Raw genomic sequence first — 20,547 nt, 5'->3', positions numbered from 1 at the left:
CAATTGAAATTGATTTTAAAGAGGGAAGACTCCTTCCTCATCATGGTTCATCAAGTTCATCACCAATGTACGCTGCCTTCGGCAGGCTTCTTTGCTCGCCATCGTCGTGGAGACTTGGCTCGAGGTCGCAGAAACTTTCGACCGCTATTTTCAGGGTTGCGAGCCACGAAAGGTTGACAACCGCTGACCTCTAGGTCCTGGAAATCCATAATGCCATGGTCGTGTAAGTGCACGGCGTAGAACAATTTTTGTCATTTCATCTTCTGTTTAGGGTTGATGCCCCAAAAATAATTTTAACAGCCCAATTGATGGACATGTTTTATTAAAACGGTCAAACATCCACTTTTGATGGCATAAAAGGAAAAGAAAGGTGAAAACTTGGAGACTTTATTTCGCAATAAAATGTCTTTAAAACAATTTTAATTCAATTTGGACAATCCTTGCCAATAATCCTTTTTTTCTAAATTAATTTTTCACATTTGATGCGCCCTGAGGTCTGGGTCCAACAACCATTATTTTCGTTATGAATTCTTGCAACCGTGTACCTTTATCAGCGGGTGTGTACATCACGTTATCTCTTGCCTATCGACTAGTTCATGGTCGGGATGCAGACGATTTGCGAGTGGCGTAGGGAAACGATAGTCTTCAGCATTTCAGTTGCACGCTTGTGAGAATTCGGGATGGCCGGGGTGTTCCAGTGCTCAGTGTGCACGCAGCGCTACGATCACGGCGGCCGCCTGCCCAAGGTCCTTACCTGCGGGCACACCTTTTGCCTGCGATGTGTCAACAAGTGCAAGCCTCAGTGTCCGGTGTGCCGGCGCAAGGTAACAGTTGCAAGGGGAAAACAGCTTGAATCGTTGTGTACACTGAAATCGAAAGTGTGGCGAATTTACCACATTTGGCTGTGGTGAGACCTAAAATGTGGTAACCTCATTCTACCCCACGTACCATTGTGGCAAAAATTATACCCCTTTAAAAAAAATGGTTACAAGCCTATAATTTTGCCGTTACCGTATGTATTGCGTGGTCAAGACCACCCTTTAGTGAGGCAGAGCGAGGACTGACCACATTTTCGCTGTGGCTTATTCACCATTGATTTATGTGGTTTGATGCTGACATGAGAGAAGATGCTGACCACTGATTTTAAGGGGTGTCGACCCCAATTCCACGCGTGGTAAATTCGGGTAACCACAGTTTTGGGTCTACCCCACATTATCTGTAGTCTGTATCACCCTTTGAAATAACTTATAATGAACTCCTTCCCATTGCGTGCATTCAATTACACACTGGGATGCGCCTTCAGCAGTACCTATTGTGATCAAATGAAGAATGCTGAAAGGTCCAAACGCCCTCACTCGTTCTTCGCGTACAATCAATCAAGGTTCACAAAGTCAGCATTTGTCAGCAAAGACATTGTCCGACTTAGAAGCAAATATTTTCCTCTCTCTGCAGTGGGGCCCCGAGACTACGGGAAATCCTTTTGACCTCGAAACCAACTACCAGATCTTCGAATGGCTTGAAGAAGAAGAAGGTAAACTCTTTTTTTGATTTTGAACAATTTTGTACAAAAATGGCGAAAATGTGCAGTTTTTCGTACGAAAATTGTACGAAAAGTTCGTGTGCACAAAAAACTGCGATGTCTCGTACAAAATTGTACTTAACATTTAGTGTGTAGACTTGTTCGTCACAATGATAAGGGACATTGGCAAAACTGTGCTTTTTAACCGTACTATTTCCGTGGATTGTGAGACGATATTTACTACGCTAAAATCCCATGAAGTTGTTGTTAACTTTCATTCGCTTAGCGAATAATTTGCAAAGGTGAAAGGAACAAAATAATTTTCGATTCTAAAGATACCCCTCTCCAAACTGCTACCATTGAGATAAATCTTCATGTTTCTATTGTGGATTCTTAAGAACACGGAAGAGTGCAACCACGTTCACTCCACACTAAATGTTTTTGTACAAAATTTGTACGAGAAATCACAGTTTTTTGTGCACACGAACTTTTCGTACAAATTTGTGCAAAATTTTGTACAAATTTGTACAAAAATGGCGAAAATGTGCAGTTTTTCGTACAAAAATTGTATGAAAATTTCGTGTGCACAAAAAACTGTGATGTCTCGTACAAAATTGTACATAACATTTAGTGTGTCTATTGCTGTGTTGAAAGACCGAATGAGAGACGTGGAGGAAGAGTTGCAGGAGACACTTCCGAGGCATCGGAGTGGTCGGACAGCGACGGCGACCAGTACTCTGATGATGACGACGACGTTGGAAAGACGAAAGAGTGCACCATCTTCGTGCAGTGGGTGCCGAGCCATTTCACGTACCGAGAGGTGAAGGTGCGTCTCAAGCTCACGGGCACACTGGTTTTCTAAGTGTGGTAATGAACTCATTTAAAAAGCAATAACATGTTTATTGCATTCTAAGTGCAATAAATATTGTATTGCGTTTACGAATTTTTCAACTTATAAGCGTAGTTATCATTTTATCACACCAAAACTGGGCCCAGACCGGCCAAAACATAGGAGACATGTTGCATTTTTAATGCGATAATTTTTTCTTGCTGCTACAGATGTGATAATTTGCAGGAATCACATTTGCCTTTTTATCGCTGCAAATTGTATGAAACTTATCACTAGAAATATCAGTGCAAACCGAACCAACAGGATCCAACTTCCCCGTTAAATTTGACGTAAAGAAGAATTGGTAGAACTGGTACTTCTAATATGACAAATTTCATACAATTAGCAGCAATAAAAATGCTTGACAGACCTTCAAATTATCACACCTGAGGCAGCTATGAAAAATTATTGCACTAAAAATGGACTAAGTTTCTTTTCTTACCTTCTGGCCCAGATCAACGCATGTTGGTGTGATAACACGCTTTCGAAAACTTTTTTTGAGTCGCCACTTGATGCCAATTTCGAGGCTAATTTTCCTTACAACAATGTCATCAAAACAAATTGATGACATTGTTGTCATGAGGAACTTTGATAAAAATGACATCAATTTGTGATGGGATTGTCAGCATTTGAAAGTGATGAAAATATCATCCACGTTTTTGTCATTTTTGTCACAACAAATTTTCACAGTGTACTTTCCCCCTCGGCAGGACGCCTTCTCGCACTTTGGGCGCGTGCACTGGGTCCGCGTCGCAGGATGCCATGAGGACGGACGGCGGCGGAGCTGGGCCCACGTCACATTCGCCTCGGCAGCGGCCACCTCCAGGGCGCTCGACGCTAAGGTTGCTTGGGCCCCACCGGGCCTATCTTTTGCCACATTATGGTGATGTGATCACTGTGTTGTTTCCTACTGAGTGTTCCGTCAGTTTTTATAAATACACCCATTCAGAGAAAAATAAGATTTTCGCATTGAGGTGAAAACCAGTATCAAAAAGAATCAAATCTTTTCGTCGATACAGGTTGACTGGTTAAGGTACCTTTTCGAAAGATTCTAAAAACTGTCTAAATATTAAGAATAATTGCGGAAAAGTCAGTTATTTTTTTTTGCCATGATTATCCGTACACAAAATCCAACATTTTCGGAAACCTTTTCTCAATCTTCTCTGACGGACTAGTACCAGTATTCTCCGCGTGCCTGTTGCAATGCAGACCAACGATGTGCATGGAGAAGACATTCTTCTCACTGTAACCCCTACGTAGAAGATTGACTGAAAGCCTTGGAGAAATGTTGGATCTAGGTATGGAAGTAACTTTTTGAGACCGTGAGTGCCTCAATTTCATATCGGAATTTGATCTTTTTGTAAAAAGAAGCCTTCCGAAGATTTCCGACGGATCTTCGGAACGCTTTTAACGGTACTTTCCTGTTTCTTTTAACAGTGTATGCGGTCTGCAATGCGTTATTTCGGCTCTAAGTCAGCCTTATTTTTTTGGCCCGCCCTTCTATTCAAAAAATAGGGGGACGGTACTTCAGGAGTACCGTCCAAACAAATAATCCGGTGGTGCAAATCCCGTCCGGGTCGCACAAGGGCTGCTGCAGGTTCATCATGGTTTACATGAGCGGGAGGGGGATTTCCGCCATTATTGGTGCTAGCAGGGCACATAGGGGTATTTTTGGAATCGGGGCGACGAGACAAGATGAATGGACCTGGTCCCGATCCCATCGGCTGCTTTTACAAGTTGGCCAGATCAGGATCTTCAAAAAAGGGGGTCGACCGACTAAAAAAATTTATTGCAGATTTCGATTGGTCTCAGCAAGACCTTTTCAACGAGGGGTCGGAAAGGGGGTCCAGGAGCCCGACTTCGTCTATTAGTCATATCAGGATCTTGAGCAAAAGGGGTCAACCGACTGAAAATTTTTACTTAAGTTTTGGATAGGTCTTGGCAAGACCTCTTCAACGAGGGGTCGGAAGGGGGGTCCAGGAGCCCGCCTTCATGAGTTATGCGAAAAAGTGCGACGGACTCGTTTTGCGCTCCTGCTGTGCCTCTATTGCAAGGAGTTGCAGTAGCATGGCAAATATGGGTATTTTCGGAATGAGGGCGAAGAGACAAATGAAATGGGCATATTCTAAGGACAGTTGGAGTAAAAAGTGTAAGGACTATTGCATATTGTGAATAGAAGGGCGGGCCTAAGTCACGATGGTACATCGATAACTTTGCTTTACCCGCTCACGGTGTGTGTGATGCGAGCGGGCCGAAGGCCCGGGCCTTCGACTGGCCAAGTTGGGTCTGATGGGAGGGCCGAAGGCCCGAGAAAAGGCCGCCGGCAGGCCAAGCTGGGCCGGCCCCCTGTCGAATCGAGTTGCCGGCGCAGCGAAGCGGAGCTGGCAACTCGGTTCGACGGAAGGGCGGGCCCTAGCTTGTTTGCACTAAGAAAACTCGACAAACTATTTTAGGCATTACAAAGGAAAGCAGCTTTGTTATAACAAAGTATTTTGAGTATACAAAAGCATACAAAGAAAATAGCTCGTAATTTACAAACTATTTGTTCGTATACACAAAGTAAATAAGTTTGTACTATCGCAAGGTTTAAAGCGTTTGCCCCACTCTGGTCCTCAGTACGTGCAGGCGGCGTGCGGGGCTAGGCTGCCGTACAGGGCCTCAGGCTTCAGTGGCCGAGGCGCCCTGGGCGCGTCACGCCGGGCGCCGCCATGGGGCAGACGGCGCGCCCACAGCGCGGACTCGCTGGACGACTTCGAGGACGTCCGTCGGCACCAGGAGAAGTCCAGGGGGGTGCGCCTGTCCAAGAGCACCGACAGCCTGGACGTGGCCTCGCACCGAGCTGCCGGACACTCACGGCACCGAAGCAGACCCGCCAAGAGGCTCACGCCGTCGCCACCGCCGTTTAGCAAGCAATTGTACGGCGAGAAATAGGGGGGGGGGAGGGACACTAAGCAAGGCAAAGCCGAACCATCATATCAAGCTGGTGACAGAAACAATCTGAAATTTAAGACAAATTATAAGCAGACATTTGTATCAGATTCCATCCAACGTTTACCCATCCCATGCTATACACTTAAGCGAGGAGCATAAGAAGGTATCAGCTAGCTTCATCTCATGATCGAATGTTTCAACCAAAAATTTCGCAGGGATGGATGGACTACCGTACTATGCACATCTCTTCGCCGCTGCCCAGAAAACAGCTTACGAAGCAGTGCCTCCTTATACATAGAACACGAAGGCATTGTAAAATCTACGAAATGCTTGACATCATGATGAAGCAAACGAAGTATTTCTTCACATCACAAAGCAGTTCTACAATGCCTTTGTTTTCTGCGTATACAAAAACTTCGTACGTACACTTTTTGGGGTGTGGCTGATACACACGATTTCTTTAATGCTCGCAGGAAATCCCTGCCCACGACGTCAAAACTAACCCAGGAGCCCGAGAAGCAACGCCTGAAGACGTCCAAGACGATACAGACGGCGACGAAACGGAGTTCACAGCAAGATGTACCGAGTACTTCCTCGATGCCACAAGCAGGCTTGCCAGCAACCGACACTGCAGACACGCAGTCAGCTGGTAGGGAGATCCCAGGCACAGTCGTAGCTGTTCCAGAGATAAACGCTGCGTCTGGCCCCTGGTCCACACACTAAATGTTTTTGTACAAATTTTGTACGAGACATCACAGGTTTTGGTGCATACGAACTTTTCGTACTAATTTATAAATTTTGTACAATTTTGTACAAAAATTGCGAAAAATGTGCAGTTTTTTGTACGAAAATTGTACGAAAATTTCGCGTGCACAAAAAACTATGATGTTTCGTACAAAATTGGAGAATGTTTTCCCTTCATTGCTTCTGGAAATCTCTGGAAGTTAGGCATAGAAAGCGACCCGATTTTATGTCTCTGGTCACGCTTATCACACGGGCTAGAAGTCATGAGCGCAAAACTGCTCCCTTCAATTCATTTGAAAATGGCGGACCAGCCTTTGTCTGTGACACACTCTAAAAACCTCACCATCTACACCTTAAATGTTTTTGTACAAATTTTGTACGAGACATCTCGGTTTTAAGTGCACACGAACTTTTCGTACAAATTTGTACGAAATTTGGCACAAAAATGGTGAAATTTGTGCAGTTTTTTCGTACAAACTTTGTACGAAAAGTTCGTGTGCACAAAACCCCGTGATGTCTCGTACAAAATTGTACATAACATGCAGGGTGTAAGTAAAGTAGCTTCATATAATACTTCGTGTCACAAACTAAATATAGTTTGCACCTCATACAATGATCAAATTACTTCGTAAGGTTTTAAGCGTGTATCTCAGACCCTTATCCCAGGCACGTCGAATGTTCCACCAGCGACCGCCTCCACGTCCGAGGACGCAGCCCCAAACGTGGCCAGCAACGCGACTTGCGACGCCCAAGTCGCGACGGACAGCCTTCCCCAGGCCGGGGAGCCTGCCGCAACCGCAGCCCGCCAAGCTGCCACCCCCGCAGTGGTCATCCACAGGTGCTGCTGCACCATCGCGTGACGGCCGTGGCGTGGCGGGTCCAGAGGCGGCCTGTTTGTTGGGCATGCGGTTGAGCGAGGGGTTGAGGGTAGGTGGCACCCTTTTTTTTGCCTTTCAGGCGTCTTTTGAGATGCCACGCGGGATGGGGCAGTGGAGGAAGTCCTCCTCCCGTGGCCCGTCCCGTGTATTTTTTGTAAAAAAAAATAAAAAAAAAATCCGAAGGGAGGGGCATATACACTGTAAATCCAAAGGCAATACTTTTAGTGCCTTTTTTGGCGATACAATTGAGTATCGCCAATAAACGGCCTTACGGAAAAGTATTGCCTTCAAAACGGCGATACAATAAAGTATCGCCAAAATTTGGCAATACTTTTGGATATTGCCAAAACCACGGCATTAAACCAAGGTCCTCTCCCCCTGATTTGCTCGACGTTTATTGCCAAATCGTGGCAATACTCCAAAGTATCCCAAATTTTGGCGATACTTTTGTGTATCGCCGTTTTGAAGGCAATACTTTTCCGTAAGGCCGTTTATTGGCAATACTTTTCCGTAAGGCCGTTTATTGGCAATACTCACTTTATCGCCAAAAAATGTACTTTAGTATCGCCGTTGCATTTGCAGTGTAGTAGCATGATGCAAGCTGTGCGTCCGTTCGTTCGTTCGTCCGTCCGTCCGTCCGAGGACATCCCGTGGTCCGATCTTCCTTCACCAAATTTGGTATGCAGCCTCCTTGGGTGACCCTAAGAACCGCCCGCTGGTAGCAAATCCGATCCGAGCCCCGGGGGTGCTGCTGCAGGTGCATCATGGTCTACATGGGGTCGAGGAGGATTTCGGAAACGGATACAGCCAAAAGGGCACGTAAGGGTAATTTTGGTATCGGGGTGCCGAGACAAAGTCAACGATGCTAGTTTCGAGCGAATCGAAGAAGTTTGGACCCGGGTTCAAATTCCAGTAGGATGTATTGCAAACTTTTTTTTTTCAAGTTTTTGCATTGTTTCTCATGTTTTTAGGGCGTTGATGACGTAAATAACATGTATTTTGACCCCAGACTTAGCATCAAATCTCGTCAGGGGTTAAACATAGGCGAAATACGCACATTTCTAGATGTACGGAACGGGCCAAAGTTGCCGATGTGTATCGCTACTTTCCCTGTTATTTTTGTGCAGGTCGACGCCATCGTTTTGTCCCGGGCGTGTAATTCTCCACCCACAACTACTGCGACTAAAATACCCCCGAGGCGTGCATGCTTCTGGCCGATGTCCTCGTATCCAACGTCGTGGAGTTGGCCGAAATGAAGGACAGACGGAAGATGCTGCGCGCGCCGCCCTGCCTGCCTGGCAGCTCTCTCCGCTACGACACTACTGCCAAGAACAATGAACGCATGGACGTGTTCGTCAAGGCAGACAGGGACAACTTCATGCCCAGTCACGTGGCGCGCCGCCCCGCCCCGGGCCCCTCCCCGCGCTCCGCGCCGGGCCCGCAACGCGCCCCGGACCGCTCGCACTCACTGTCAGGCAGCGAACGCGGGCTTGGATCTTATCATGGAAACTCTCATTCCAGGAACGTGACATCTCGTTGAAACGAACGTGACAAAATGTCACGTCACAAAATGTCACGTCACAAAATGTTACGTGACAAAATGTCACGTTGGTTTGAGCATTATGTAACATTCGTTTGGGTGTGAATTGGCCAAAAACCAGCTTGTTCACATTCAAACGAATGTGACACAATGCTCAAACGAACACGACAAAATGCTCAAACGAACATGACATTTTGTCACGTTCGTTTCAACGTGATGTCACATTCCTGGAATGAGAATGGATTTACTGACCTTGGATCATGACTACAATGACTTTGACCTCGGTGATCATTTGTGGAGCTATGACAACGAGGATCATTTTGATGGAGACTACGCCGATCTGTTTGGAGCAAGATGACTCCAACGACGTGGATTATCTGCTTTTGGATCAAGATGACTCCAATCTCGTGATCAGCGCCGATCTGTTTTATGGTTAACTTCTCGGATTTTTACCAAAGCGGACTGCTCTGCCGATTGCGGCATTCCTTTTGAGGAAGTGCATTTGTCGCGAGGCTCATACTCCATGGTCTGATTCACCGTCATTTTCCGTTATCGCGACCCACAGTTGGTTTTCCCCGGTGAAACAAAAACAGCGAAGGCGCCGCCTTTAAGGGGGGACCCTGGTGAAAAAATCGCCAAAATTGCCAAAAATAGTATTTTTAAAGTTCATAGATAAAAATGTGCATAGAAGGTTTCAGATTCAACAGGTTGAACACCTTTAAGCTAAGTGGGTAGTTTCTTTATCATTTGGCAGGAAATAACATTGAAATCAGTTGTCTTTGGCTTCTACGCTCAACTTCACAGCTTTGCTCAGTCGACAAAAAATTTTGTCGTAGAAAGACTTCCTGCGTTCCTGGTTGACACCTACATGAGTCGTCTTGCATGGACTCTATTCATTGATGACTTGTCGACAAATTTTAGTGACGGAATCTTGATATCAGCCCTACTTTTTTTTACAAACACCTAAAAGTTTGAAAAAAGGGAAAAAAAGTCACTTTTTTTCAATGTTAAAATTTGAAAACTCATATCTCAGGACAGAAGTTGAATTTGAAAATTCCGTCACTAAAATCTCTTCAATACATCTTTAGGATAACCCAAAAAAATTTTCAAGACTTTCCGTACCAATGAAAGACGCAGGAAGATTTTTCCCCAACGCTCTAAAAAACACTGAAAAGCCACTTTTCTCAGAGACCGTTCAACATTTTTGATTGAATTTTGTTTTGGGAACTCACCATAATGAACCTAATAATTAAGCAAAGTTTCAACTTTCTGGGTTTATTTTGAAGCCTACTTGAAAGTTTCACCAGGGTCCCCCCTTAAATAAAAAAGTAGGGTCTTCATTTTTTTGTTTTTAACTTTTTTAAATAGCTGTTTGCATTAAGTTAGTATTTTTAATTCTCAGATCCTACTGTTACTCATGTCTTTGAATCAATAAAAGGTGTGTTCTATTCAAAGCATTCCGCTTTTCGATCCTGCAACAAGCAGCTATCTACGCGTACTGTCTGGATAACCGAATATCTACGTGCGCGCGCTGTCCCGACAAACCGGCTATCTGCACGGGCTGCCTGGATTACCGACTATCTGCTTACTCCACCTCACGCGAGGCTTTTATTTAGCTAAACAATGGAATCGTCCTCGCAAAGTATTTTCTAAAATTTGTCAAAAGTTTGTCAAAGCAAGATTACTCTGCAAACTCCACAGTGTGCTCAGCACTCTCTGTTCAGCGTGTACTCACTAATACACTCCAACGAGAGTGTACTGAGATGAGTACACTCCAACGAGAGTGTGCACACTTTTTGAGGATTTTGCAAAAATGTTCAAAACAGGTTTTTCGTAAAATTTTGTACTTTTGATTGTTCGATGTTCATAATCCTTGTTCATGCGAAAGCCGCTTCAATTACCTACATTTTGGCGCAAACGGGGTTGAGATATCTTCATTTTTGCGGACTGAGGGACGCCCGCCAGTTCGACTTTTGTCGAAAATTTGATTGGTTGCTGCTCCGTTTCCTGACGTGCGATCGACGCCATTCTGGGCTTAAAATGCTTCTTTTTGTACACTGCAAGAAAAAGTGTGAATAGTACAACAAATGTACAACAAAAACTGTACAATAAAAGTACAACAGGGATTGTAGAAAGTACAACGAGAATTGTACAAACCACAACGAGGCCGAGACTGCCCAGCACTCGTCATGCCGGTTCCATTGTACTTTGTACAACAATTGTTGTACTTTGAAAGTACAACAAAAACCTGATAAAAAATTTGCCAGAAATTTGTGTACTTTTGTTGTGGTTATTTCCTGCAGTGTAAGGCCTTGACACATGAAAAGTTTGTACAACGCACAACAACGCGTATGGAAGCAATCACACAACTCAGTTTTGGGCCATTTTCAGTGTATTGCCCGCTTAACAATGGCGATGAATGTTACAGGCGCTTAAGCAGCATTTGATGACCCTCGCCGTTTGTCACCTGTCGTCATTGTATCGCCGATGCACATACAGATTGGTCAACCTGCGGAATTCCGAAAGTCGTTTCCGTAGCTGTCTCTCGCTCTGGAAAGAGCCATCCCGTACAGTCGCAGAGAAAAAGTGACAAAAACGACTCTGGTAATTGGTCTGCAATGCGAATGCGTCGATCCGGCGCAAGACAACGATTGAGTGGGAACTGGCCTGAAACCAGGCTACGGCGCTGCAAACTGCACACATGCATAGAGAATCTCGGGCTCCAACGTTCAATCAGTGCCTTGCCGTGCAGCCTTTCAGGTTCATCGTGCTGCTGCAGACATGCCGCTGCAGGTGCTGCTGCTGGCCGTGCTGGGCCTCATCGTCGTGCTCCTGGTGCGCTCCCTGCTCGGCTACCTGCACTTCAGGAGGCTCGAGCTGGCCATCCCTGGGCGGCCCTCGCTGCCGCTCCTCGGCAACGCCCTGGAGGCCGCCCGCACGACCCCGGACACCATCATGAAGACCATCCTCTGGCTGGTAGACGGCCGCCGCGAGATGCGCCGCGCCTCCATCTTCAACCACTTGATTGTGTCGCTGCAGGACCCCGTGGAGATAGAGGAGCTGGTACGCCGCAAGGACTTCAACGACAAGTCCGCCTTCATTTACGACCTCATCCAACACGATTTTGGCGCGAAAGGCCTTATCCAGCTCAATGGTGCCGAGTGGAAGGCACACCGCAAGTGGCTCGCACCCGGCTTCAACCAGAACGTCCTCAACAGCTTCGTGAACGTCTTCAGCGAAGAGGCCAAGGGCTTCGTGGACCGCGTGGAAGTTGGAATGGTCGTCGACGTGCTGGAAAACCTGAGGAAAACTGCAATGAGAAATTTCATCCGCACGTCCGTGGCTGCCGACGGGTTGCACTTTGACGATGAACTTTTAGATAGCGTGGAGTTCCTGGAATTGTTGTGCTGCTCTGTCAACGCGCGCTCCTTTAACCCCCTGCTGTGGTCCTATTATATATTCGCGTTGACTCCTCTCGGCAAGAAGATGCACAAGATGAAGAGCACATTCGAGTCACTGTGCAGGAGGATCGTTGCAGCAAAGCGAATGGAACTGAAAAGTAGAGACCATTGCGACTTCAAGCAGGCACGCGAGACCCTCATGGACATCCTGGTGAGGGGCCCCGAAGATGGCGCTGGGACGCAAGAGGCGGAGCAGGACATCATGGACGAGTTCAAGACCTTCTTGGCCGCCAACGTGGAGACGACAGTTTCCGCGCTGTCTTGGATGTTGAAGGTGCTGTCTCTGAAGCCTGAAGTTCAGGAGCGAGTGCACGCTGAACTAGTCTCTGTGTTCGGAGACAGTGGCCGACTTGTCGCAGTGGAAGACCTGCCTAAGTAAGTACACCAGCAAAAGTTCAAAACTACAATCAATATTATTACGCTTTAAACCTTAAACTATTTTGGGCATCTGTAAGCACTGAAACACTGATTTTTAAGTATAATAATGAACTAATTTAAAAAGCAATAACATTTTTTTTGCATTAGTAGCGCCATGAAAAAGTTATTGCATTATGAGTGCAATAATTCGACGCGTCCTAGTAAGACGCGTCTGGATCTGTCAGAGCAGATCCAAGACAATCCTGACTGCCAGAACTGGTCCAAGACAATCCTAACTTTCAGTGCAGATTTAGAACTAGGCCTATCATAACTGCAGCAAATCAGAGAATGTCGATATACCTGAAATACAATGTCCACGTATTTGTATAGGGATGAAACTTTGTAACAAGCCCTTCGGCTTTAAAGAAGTATGTTGGCGTCACGGACTTTGAGAAAACACCGCTTTTCAGTGATGTGTAGATAGGATAGTTCTGGATTCACACGGAAAGCTACACGGGAAAAAATGGATTAGCTGTCACAGCTAATATGTTTGCTGTTATTTCTTTAGCTGAGAAATTTAGTTGGTGCAACCAAAAAAATAGCTTTGACAGCAAATATTTTGCTCCAACAGCCAATATGAAAGTTAGTTCTCACGACTAATAATTTTGGCTACGTGGAACGAGAAGTTTGCTACACATCTCAATAGTTAGTTGTAAGGACTGACATGTAATCACAGATACGAAAAGAAAAGAAAACCAATCGAAATTGGAATCGAACCTGGGACCTGACGATTGCGAGACAGGCCGCTAACCACTACACCACAATGGCGCTCTGCATCCCGGACAACAGAGCGACCGTTAAGGGGAGGTTCTGGTGAAAATGCTATTTTCTCCAAAATAGATCCCACTGTGAAAATTTGTTAAAAATTTGATGTCTTATCAAGTATTTATTAAAAATTTTCATTGGGGAGGCACATTCTATGCCCTGAACCCAGTCGCAGAGCCTTTTCCTCCCATTTAGGCTATTACTTTAAAAGTCTTCTTGCGCATACTATTTTGTCGTAAAAGGTTGGCTTAGACATTTTTCACTTCTTCGATTCATTTTTGAAAAATGCCGGCATGCACATCTCAAAATGTCAATTGCATTTTTATTCGCAAGCGTTCTAACCAAGCATTTCACCATAATTGATCAAAAATGTACAAAATAGACAAATTTTAGGGACTTTTCAGCTTTAAAAGCTAATAACTAATAATATAATGGAAGTTTTGAGCTCTGCATGCCGGAATCTTTTGAAAATGAGTCAAAGAAGTGAAAAATGTCAAGGTCAACCTTTTACGACAAAATAGTATGCGCAAGGAGATTTTTTAAGATACAGCCAAAATAGGCTCAAAAAGACTCTTCGACTGGGTTTACAGCGTGGCATGTGCCTTCAAAAGTCAAATTTTAGTCTCCTCAATGAAAAGTTTTATGTTCCGAACAAATTATGACTGTTGGATCCATTTGGAAAATGGCAAGATTTTCACCAGAACCTCCCCTTAAGATGTGTCTCGCCGACAAACTCGGGAAATCTGTCGTCGTTGGCTTCATAGGCGATCTTTGGCGAATGGCACACGCCATCACTGTGACAGCGCGATGGTTAGCGGCCTTGTCTCGCAATCATCAGGTCCCAGGTTCAATTCGAATTTCGGTTGTTTTTAGCAGATGATACCTTCACCACACTTGAAACATACTTAAAACTACTGTACTTATGAAGGTGTCAGCGTGCTTTTACTCTCGAGTCCAGAAACCAAGCCCGTATCCTAACAATATAATAGGGGCTGGCCGCCGGGGCGGGCTGGTGCGTGTGGCCATGAGGCGCAGCCTGCGCGGAATTTGACAATGCCTCCCCCGTACAGCGCCAGCGGCACCGGGCGTAAACAATGGCACCTCCTCCTCGGCGACAATCCCTCCCCGCCTGCCACGTCACAAAGGGCGACTCGGGCAGGCCTCGGCTCTCCTCAGCTTGTGCCGACTTCGGCGCTAGCTCGGCCTCGTTCGGACGTTCGTTTGATTTTTCAAATATTGTATAGAAATGAATAACCTGTTAACTGGTAGTATCTTTAAATTGTTTAAACAAGAGCTCTATGTTATCCATTATGTACCGTAATGTAAATATTTTTAATATTTCTACTGACCAGGGCTGGGACAGATACCTTATATTTTTACCTAGGTACAGATACAGATACTGGATCAAAAAAGTACCTAGATACAGTTACAGGTACTTGATCGAGCTCAGTACCTAGGTACAGTTACAGGTACTTTGGCAAAATACCTAGGTACTTTTCAGGTACTTTCAGTTATTTTGATATTTCAACACATCCGCCCAGTAACGCAACGCAACCAAAACAAACCTCGCGCGACTTTTTCGTCCCTTTAAACTTTCTTGCGTCAATGACCCTTTTCATGCCAACGTGTGTGCTGTTTACAACCCCGATCCGTCACGCCGCATCGCCGGCGGCTCCAGGGACCATCCTTGACCTCGCTCCTATAATGAGATGGTTCCGGTAACGCACTTTAGGGACAAACCCTAAGAGCCCCGCTGAGATGTGTCCATTGTTTCATAGTGCAAGTCCTCTGCGTTCACCTTGGCAGTGCATGCGGTGACCAGACCTGCCACATTGAGCCCGGAGGAGGCACATAAAAAGGGGAGGGGGCCGAATATCTGTTTCTTCCCCGCAAACGGGCAGTCCTCTAAGTGTCTTTCTTTATCCCCGCACTGTTTTGAGCGCATCTCATTACCCGTCTTTCCCTACATTCGCGCCCAAAAGTACCTGTAAAAGTACCTGCAGTTCTAGGTAAAGTTACTGCCCAAAATGTACCTAGGTACAGGTACAGTTACAATTGTGACTTGAGTACCTAGGTACAGTTATAGGTACCAAAAAAGTACCTAGGTACAGTACCTAGGTACTTTTTACCTAGGTATTACCCAGCCCTGCTACTGACACATCCTACAGAATATAATTTTAAATCATATATGTTCTAACTCTTATTTACAGTTTAAAATACAAAACAGACATGAAAGCACACTGCTACAACTACACTGTTAGAAATTCTGTCGTAAATTAGCGACAAAAAAGTCGCTAATTTTCATAACGACGGAAATCGTTCTTAAACTACTTCGTCGTTACTGAACGACTAAAAAATCATTTCTCTACGACAATGTCGTAATCACTATTACATATTTTGACACCTGAAATCCCCGAAAAGTTGGTGAAAAGTTACAATTTGGTCACTTATTTACGATTTGTGTCGTTCATTTACGATTCAGAACACGAATTTACGACAAGAGTCGTAAATGTACGTCTGAAGTCATAACTGCACGACTTATTCGAAAGATAATTTACGATTGGTCGTAGACTTACGATTAAGTCGTAAATTTACGACTTAATTTGTTTTAAAACGAAACGTGTCGCTATCAAAATTAGCGACAAATATGTCGTACATTTACGATTCAAGTCGTATATTTACGACTTGAGTCGTAACAAAATATGTTGTTTAAAAACGACATAATTGCTCTACAAAATGTCGTAAATTTACGATTATTTTTAACAGTGTAGCACACACGACAATACCAAACGAGTATCATCTGCTTTCATTAACGTTCGTTGAATGAGATTTTTTTTTTCGTGTCTGTGATTACATGTCAGTCTTTACAAGTAACTATTGAGATGTGTAGCAAACTTCTCGTTCCACGTCGCTAGAATTATTAGTCGTGCGAACTAACTTTCATATTGGCTGTTGGATCAAAATATTTGCTGTCAAAGCTATTTTTTTGGTTGCACCAACTAAATTTCTCAGCTAAAGAAATATCAGCTAGCATATTTAGCTGTGACAGCTAATCCATTTTTTTCTGTGTAGGATTGTCTTGCATCTGCTCTGACAGTAAGGATTGTCTCGGATCTACCCTGGTAGTTAGGATTATTCTATTAGGACGCGTCGAATTATTGTATGGCATTAGCGCATTTATCGCATAATTAGCGTAGTTATCATTTTATCACACCAAAAGTGTGATAATCTGGGCCCAGACCAGTCAAAACCTGAGGAACTTATTGCATTTTTAATGCGATAATTTTTTTATCGCTGCCACAGATGCGATAATTTGAAGGAATCACACTAGCCTTTTTATCGCAGCAAATTGTATGAAACTTATCACATTAGAAATATCAGTGAAAACTAAATGTGGTCTAGACCGCACTAGATGCAGTCAAATGAGTGCCATTTTGGCCACATGAGTTGGAGCGGTCTTGACCACGTTCTGTTTGGTCATTGCATGGGGAAAGGGAAGGCGAAATCACTGTGAATTTCGGCGTACAAATCAACAGGATTTTAGTCAGGGATCCTTAACTTAACTCAACATTTAGCTAACACTGCTGTCATAACGTAACATAAGACAATGTTCGCTATAGGTTAAGGGTACGGACTTATGAAAGTACTTGCAAAAGTATATCCACACAAATTCGAGACATAAAAAAATAACTTACCCTTTTAAAAAGATGTTAGAAGTTAAGGGTAATAACTTTAACTCTTATGATAACGTTATGATGCCCTTATGAGGTAAGTTAAGGACCCCTGATTTAAGTAGAATTTTGATGACTTTTGGGAAAAAATCTACTCAGTTTTGAGAAGAACTTTTTGGTGAATTTTATCAAATTTTATTATGTTTCAAACATATGGTGAATTTTGGTGTAGAAATTAGGATGATGTTATTTTCCCTTGGGAAAGACCACACCAAACGTGGTCTAGACCACACAACTGACGCGGCCAAAATGGCACTCATCGTTTGGTTTTTCAGTGAGGTACAAACTTAACTATTTATTTTATTATACGGTGAAAGAAAAAAATCGTAAATTACGAAGTATTCTCTTCGTTATCTTATTTATCCTCGAAATACTTTACTGATAACAAGAAGCTACATTTGTTTGCAAAAAAGTTCGCAGGGATTTGAGAATAATCAGCTGACACGAAAAACCTCGGCAGTCGCACTGCCAATCCAAGTGTGAGACAGTCTGACACTTGTGGGTGTGGGATATTTTGTATCGTTTACAAGTGTGAGCCACGTTTGTCTCACGCTTGCAAGTGTGGGACAACGAAGTCTCACACTTGCAAGTGTGAGACACAGCTTGTCCCACACTTTGCTGCCTATGCTAGCTCTGTGGTTCAATGCCAAGGGTCCCACGCCTGCAAGTGTAGGATAAACCAAAACCGTGTCCCACACTGAGACATTGATGTCTCACACTTGCAAGCGTGAGACAAAACGTCCGTCCCACACCTACAAGTGTGAGACTGTCTCACACTTGGATTGGCAGTGCGGTGTTCAAAATACAGCAACGTCTTTTCTGTTGCCTCTTTTTTCAGGCTCAAGTACCTCGATCGAGTCATCAAAGAGATCATGCGTATGTTTCCACCCGTCCCTTTCACCGGCCGTCAGTGCTACGAGGAGACCAAGCTGTGCGGACACACCATCCCGGCCGGCTCCACCATCGGCATCAACATCTTTGGCGCGCACCGCGACCCCAAGCACTGGGACAAGCCCGACGAGTTCGACCCGGACCGCTTCCTGCCCGAGAACTGCAAGGACCGCCACCCCTGCGCCTACATCCCCTTCAGCACGGGCCCCCGGCACTGCATCGGCGGCAAGTACGCCATGATGAACATGACCACCATCCTCGCCACCGCGCTGAGGGCCTTCAAGGTGCTGCCCGTGGACGACCACAAGGACCTGCAGAGCCTCGCCGACAACATGACCTTCGGCGTTTCGTCCCACCTCGTGGGCGGTGTGCGAGTCAAGTTCGAGGCCCGGGAGCCGCGGTTGCGTGATGTGGCGCAGGCACTAGTGTAAGTCAGATCAGAGGGGTACCGTCATGAAACATACGACCTGAAAAGCTACAATCAGGAACACAATCTTGTTATATACACACCAAATATTTAGGTAGAATTTTGTACGTGCAACTTGCACGATTTTGTGCATAGTACGTGGCATTTGCATAATATCATGCGTAAAGATGCATGAATTTATGCAAATTCACGCACAGTTATGCACGACGGTACACCCGACTTCACACTAAATGTTTCTGAACAATTTTGTGCGTAGTGCTGCCCGTTTTTGGCCCGTCCATTTTCTAAAATTTTTTTTTGTAAAAAAAAAAAAAACGAGGGACGGGCATATAGTATGAGGCATGCTATGCGTCCGTCCGTTCGTTCGACCGCCCGAGGACTTTTTGTGGTCCGATCTTGACCAAATTAGGTGTGCAGCCTCCTTGGGTGACCCTGAGAACCACCCGGTGACTGGAAATCCGATCCAAGCACCGGAGTCGCTGCTGCTGGTGTACCATGGTCTACATTGGGGTCGAGGAGGATTTCGGCAACGGATACAGTAGAAGGGCATGTAAGGGTATTTTTGGAATCAGAGTGACGAGACAAAGTCAACCGAGCTAGTTTCGATCGAATAGGAGAAGTTTCGACCCGGGTTCAAATCCCAGTGGGGTATATTCCTACCATCTCTTTATTCACGTTTTTGCATTGTTTCCCCTGTTTCTAAGGGCGCTGATGACGAAAATAACATCTGTTTAGACCTCGGACTCAGGTTTTAATGCCGTTAGGGTTAAACATGGGTGAAATTCACACATTTCTAAATGTACGGGACGGGCCAAAGTTGCCGATGTGTATCGCTACTTTTCCTGTCATCTATGTTCATGCCTGTGTGAGGGCAGAATAACTGATCACTATTCCACTATTTGGGATTATCAGTTCACACCACCAGTGCAGGTTTAGTAAATTACAGAAAGAAAAGCAAATGTTTGAATTTCCAAACTTGATTGTCAAAGAAAACTATAGCCTCAACGTGTAAATAAGAAAAATAAAGTTCTAAGTTCTAGTTGCCAAAACGCCTTTTTTTCCAACTTGAAAACCCACATTTTTTTATCAGCCCACATTGATAAGCAACGAAAACGTCAAAAACACGTCAAAGATGATGAACATCAAAATGAACACAGAGGGCCATTCTGCGCCGAGTGAACAATAGTTTCCAACGACATTAGGCGGCATTTTCAGCTACAGTCAGCTCTGGTTAACTGTCCCGAGTTGGCCCCTGGTTAGATGTCCCAGAGACATCCCCACCACCACCGGCCGGCGAGGGATTACCGGCTATCCCCGGTCCCGGGTCGGCCGGGCCTACCTGCCCGGCCTCTGGTTAGCTGCCCTCGGCGCCTCCCGGTTGTCGGGACAGCTAACCAGAGCTGACTGTAGTGTGAAGTATTCTGTAAAAGGCGTAAGGCCCAAACAGTGCACATATATCTCAGATTTACTTTTTCGTTTTTCTTTTAACTACGTCCAATGACTAAATTTACTGAAAAGAAAGGAGCAGAATCGCCTTTGGAAAGGTAAGTAGTTTCACTGTTGTCATTCAACAACCGCTCGGTTCTCAACCTTTTTCGGCTCACGACCCCAAATTTGCAGCCAAAAATTTACTCGACCCCCAGGAAGAATTTCGCAATCCCCGCCCCCCCTAAGGGGGGAGGGGGGAGGTCTCCCAGCATGCATCTCGGTTGCGTCGACCTATCTTCTACAGGGTGAGTTTTCTCAATGTGTCAATAATTTGTAGGTAGTTTGGGCACCCCAAGGGGATCATTTTCTACCAATGAACTAGTGAGCGCAAACGTCTAGGTACGGAGATAATTGGTGTTTTGTAATTGGCCTTCGCGCCTGCGAGGTAGGCACCCGCTGCCACTGATGGGCGCAGGACCTCACGTGGGGGTGTCGCGGGTCTAGGAGGGGTGCTTCGAGTCTCGAAGGGGTGCGGCGGACCTTGCAAATGTCTTTTGGGAGGGGTTGCCGCGGGTCTCAAGGGGCTGCCATGGTGGCCCCCGTTACAGTGGATATCACGCCTGTCTTTGCGAGGGTGGCGGGATTCCACGGATACTTCCGCGAGCTAAGTGGCACTCCCGCGAGTACTGCTAGTCCCGCGACACCCCCTCGACAGGTCCTGCCACCCTCAGTGGCACCGGGTGCCTACCTTGTAGGCGCAAAATCCAAATTCAAAACACCAATTATCTCCGTATCTAGACGTTTGCGCCCACTAGTTCATTGGTGAAAAATGGTCCCCTAGAGATGCCTAAACTGCCTGCAAATTATTGACACAGTGAGAAAACTCACCCTGTATATGACCGGCGACCCCAGCCACCTCACCGCGA

The 20,547-nt window shown here is 45.3% G+C and overlaps 2 protein-coding genes across 4 annotated transcripts; both read left to right on the top strand.

Moving 5' to 3' along the window:
• The first annotated feature begins 608 nt into the window (after nucleotides 1-608).
• LOC117642662 lies at nucleotides 609-9,112 on the top strand. 3 transcript variants are annotated; one of them, XR_004587585.1, is made up of 8 exons: nucleotides 609-824; nucleotides 1,453-1,531; nucleotides 2,206-2,345; nucleotides 3,119-3,250; nucleotides 5,025-5,323; nucleotides 5,813-5,988; nucleotides 6,771-7,010; nucleotides 8,089-9,112. XR_004587585.1 is itself a non-coding variant. In XM_034381077.1 (7 exons), the coding sequence occupies exons 1-7, from the start codon at nucleotides 681-683 to the stop codon at nucleotides 8,118-8,120; spliced, it is 1,002 nt and encodes a 333-aa protein (XP_034236968.1). In that variant the 5' UTR covers nucleotides 609-680; the 3' UTR covers nucleotides 8,121-9,112. The 3 variants fall into 3 exon arrangements, 1 of the variants encoding a protein (XP_034236968.1); XR_004587584.1 differs by having other exon boundaries at nucleotides 6,750-7,010; XM_034381077.1 differs by lacking the exon at nucleotides 6,771-7,010.
• Nucleotides 9,113-10,801: 1,689 nt separating this feature from the next.
• Nucleotides 10,802-18,476, top strand: LOC117642561 (cytochrome P450 4c21-like). The gene is made up of 2 exons (XM_034380845.1): nucleotides 10,802-12,337; nucleotides 17,714-18,476. The coding sequence occupies exons 1-2, from the start codon at nucleotides 11,283-11,285 to the stop codon at nucleotides 18,195-18,197; spliced, it is 1,539 nt and encodes a 512-aa protein (XP_034236736.1). The 5' UTR covers nucleotides 10,802-11,282; the 3' UTR covers nucleotides 18,198-18,476.
• Nucleotides 18,477-20,547: the final 2,071 nt, after the last annotated feature.

This window comes from Thrips palmi, unplaced genomic scaffold (genome assembly GCF_012932325.1).
Source record: "Thrips palmi isolate BJ-2018 unplaced genomic scaffold, TpBJ-2018v1 HiC_scaffold_16, whole genome shotgun sequence".
NCBI lineage: Eukaryota > Metazoa > Arthropoda > Insecta > Thysanoptera > Thripidae > Thrips > Thrips palmi.
This window is presented reverse-complemented; position numbering and strand designations above follow the sequence as displayed.

Bases quoted from the DNA above. Each gene is read 5' to 3' on its own strand.
- LOC117642561 (XM_034380845.1), top strand. From the start codon at position 11,283: ATGCCGCTGCAGGTGCTGCTGCTGGCCGTGCTGGGCCTCATCGTCGTG. The intron at 12,338-17,713 runs GTAAGTACACCA...CTCTTTTTTCAG, and splicing joins GCAGTGGAAGACCTGCCTAA to GCTCAAGTACCTCGATCGAG.
- LOC117642662 (XM_034381077.1), top strand. From the start codon at position 681: ATGGCCGGGGTGTTCCAGTGCTCAGTGTGCACGCAGCGCTACGATCAC. The intron at 825-1,452 runs GTAACAGTTGCA...CTCTCTCTGCAG, and splicing joins GTCCGGTGTGCCGGCGCAAG to TGGGGCCCCGAGACTACGGG. The intron at 1,532-2,205 runs GTAAACTCTTTT...GAAGAGTTGCAG, and splicing joins ATGGCTTGAAGAAGAAGAAG to GAGACACTTCCGAGGCATCG.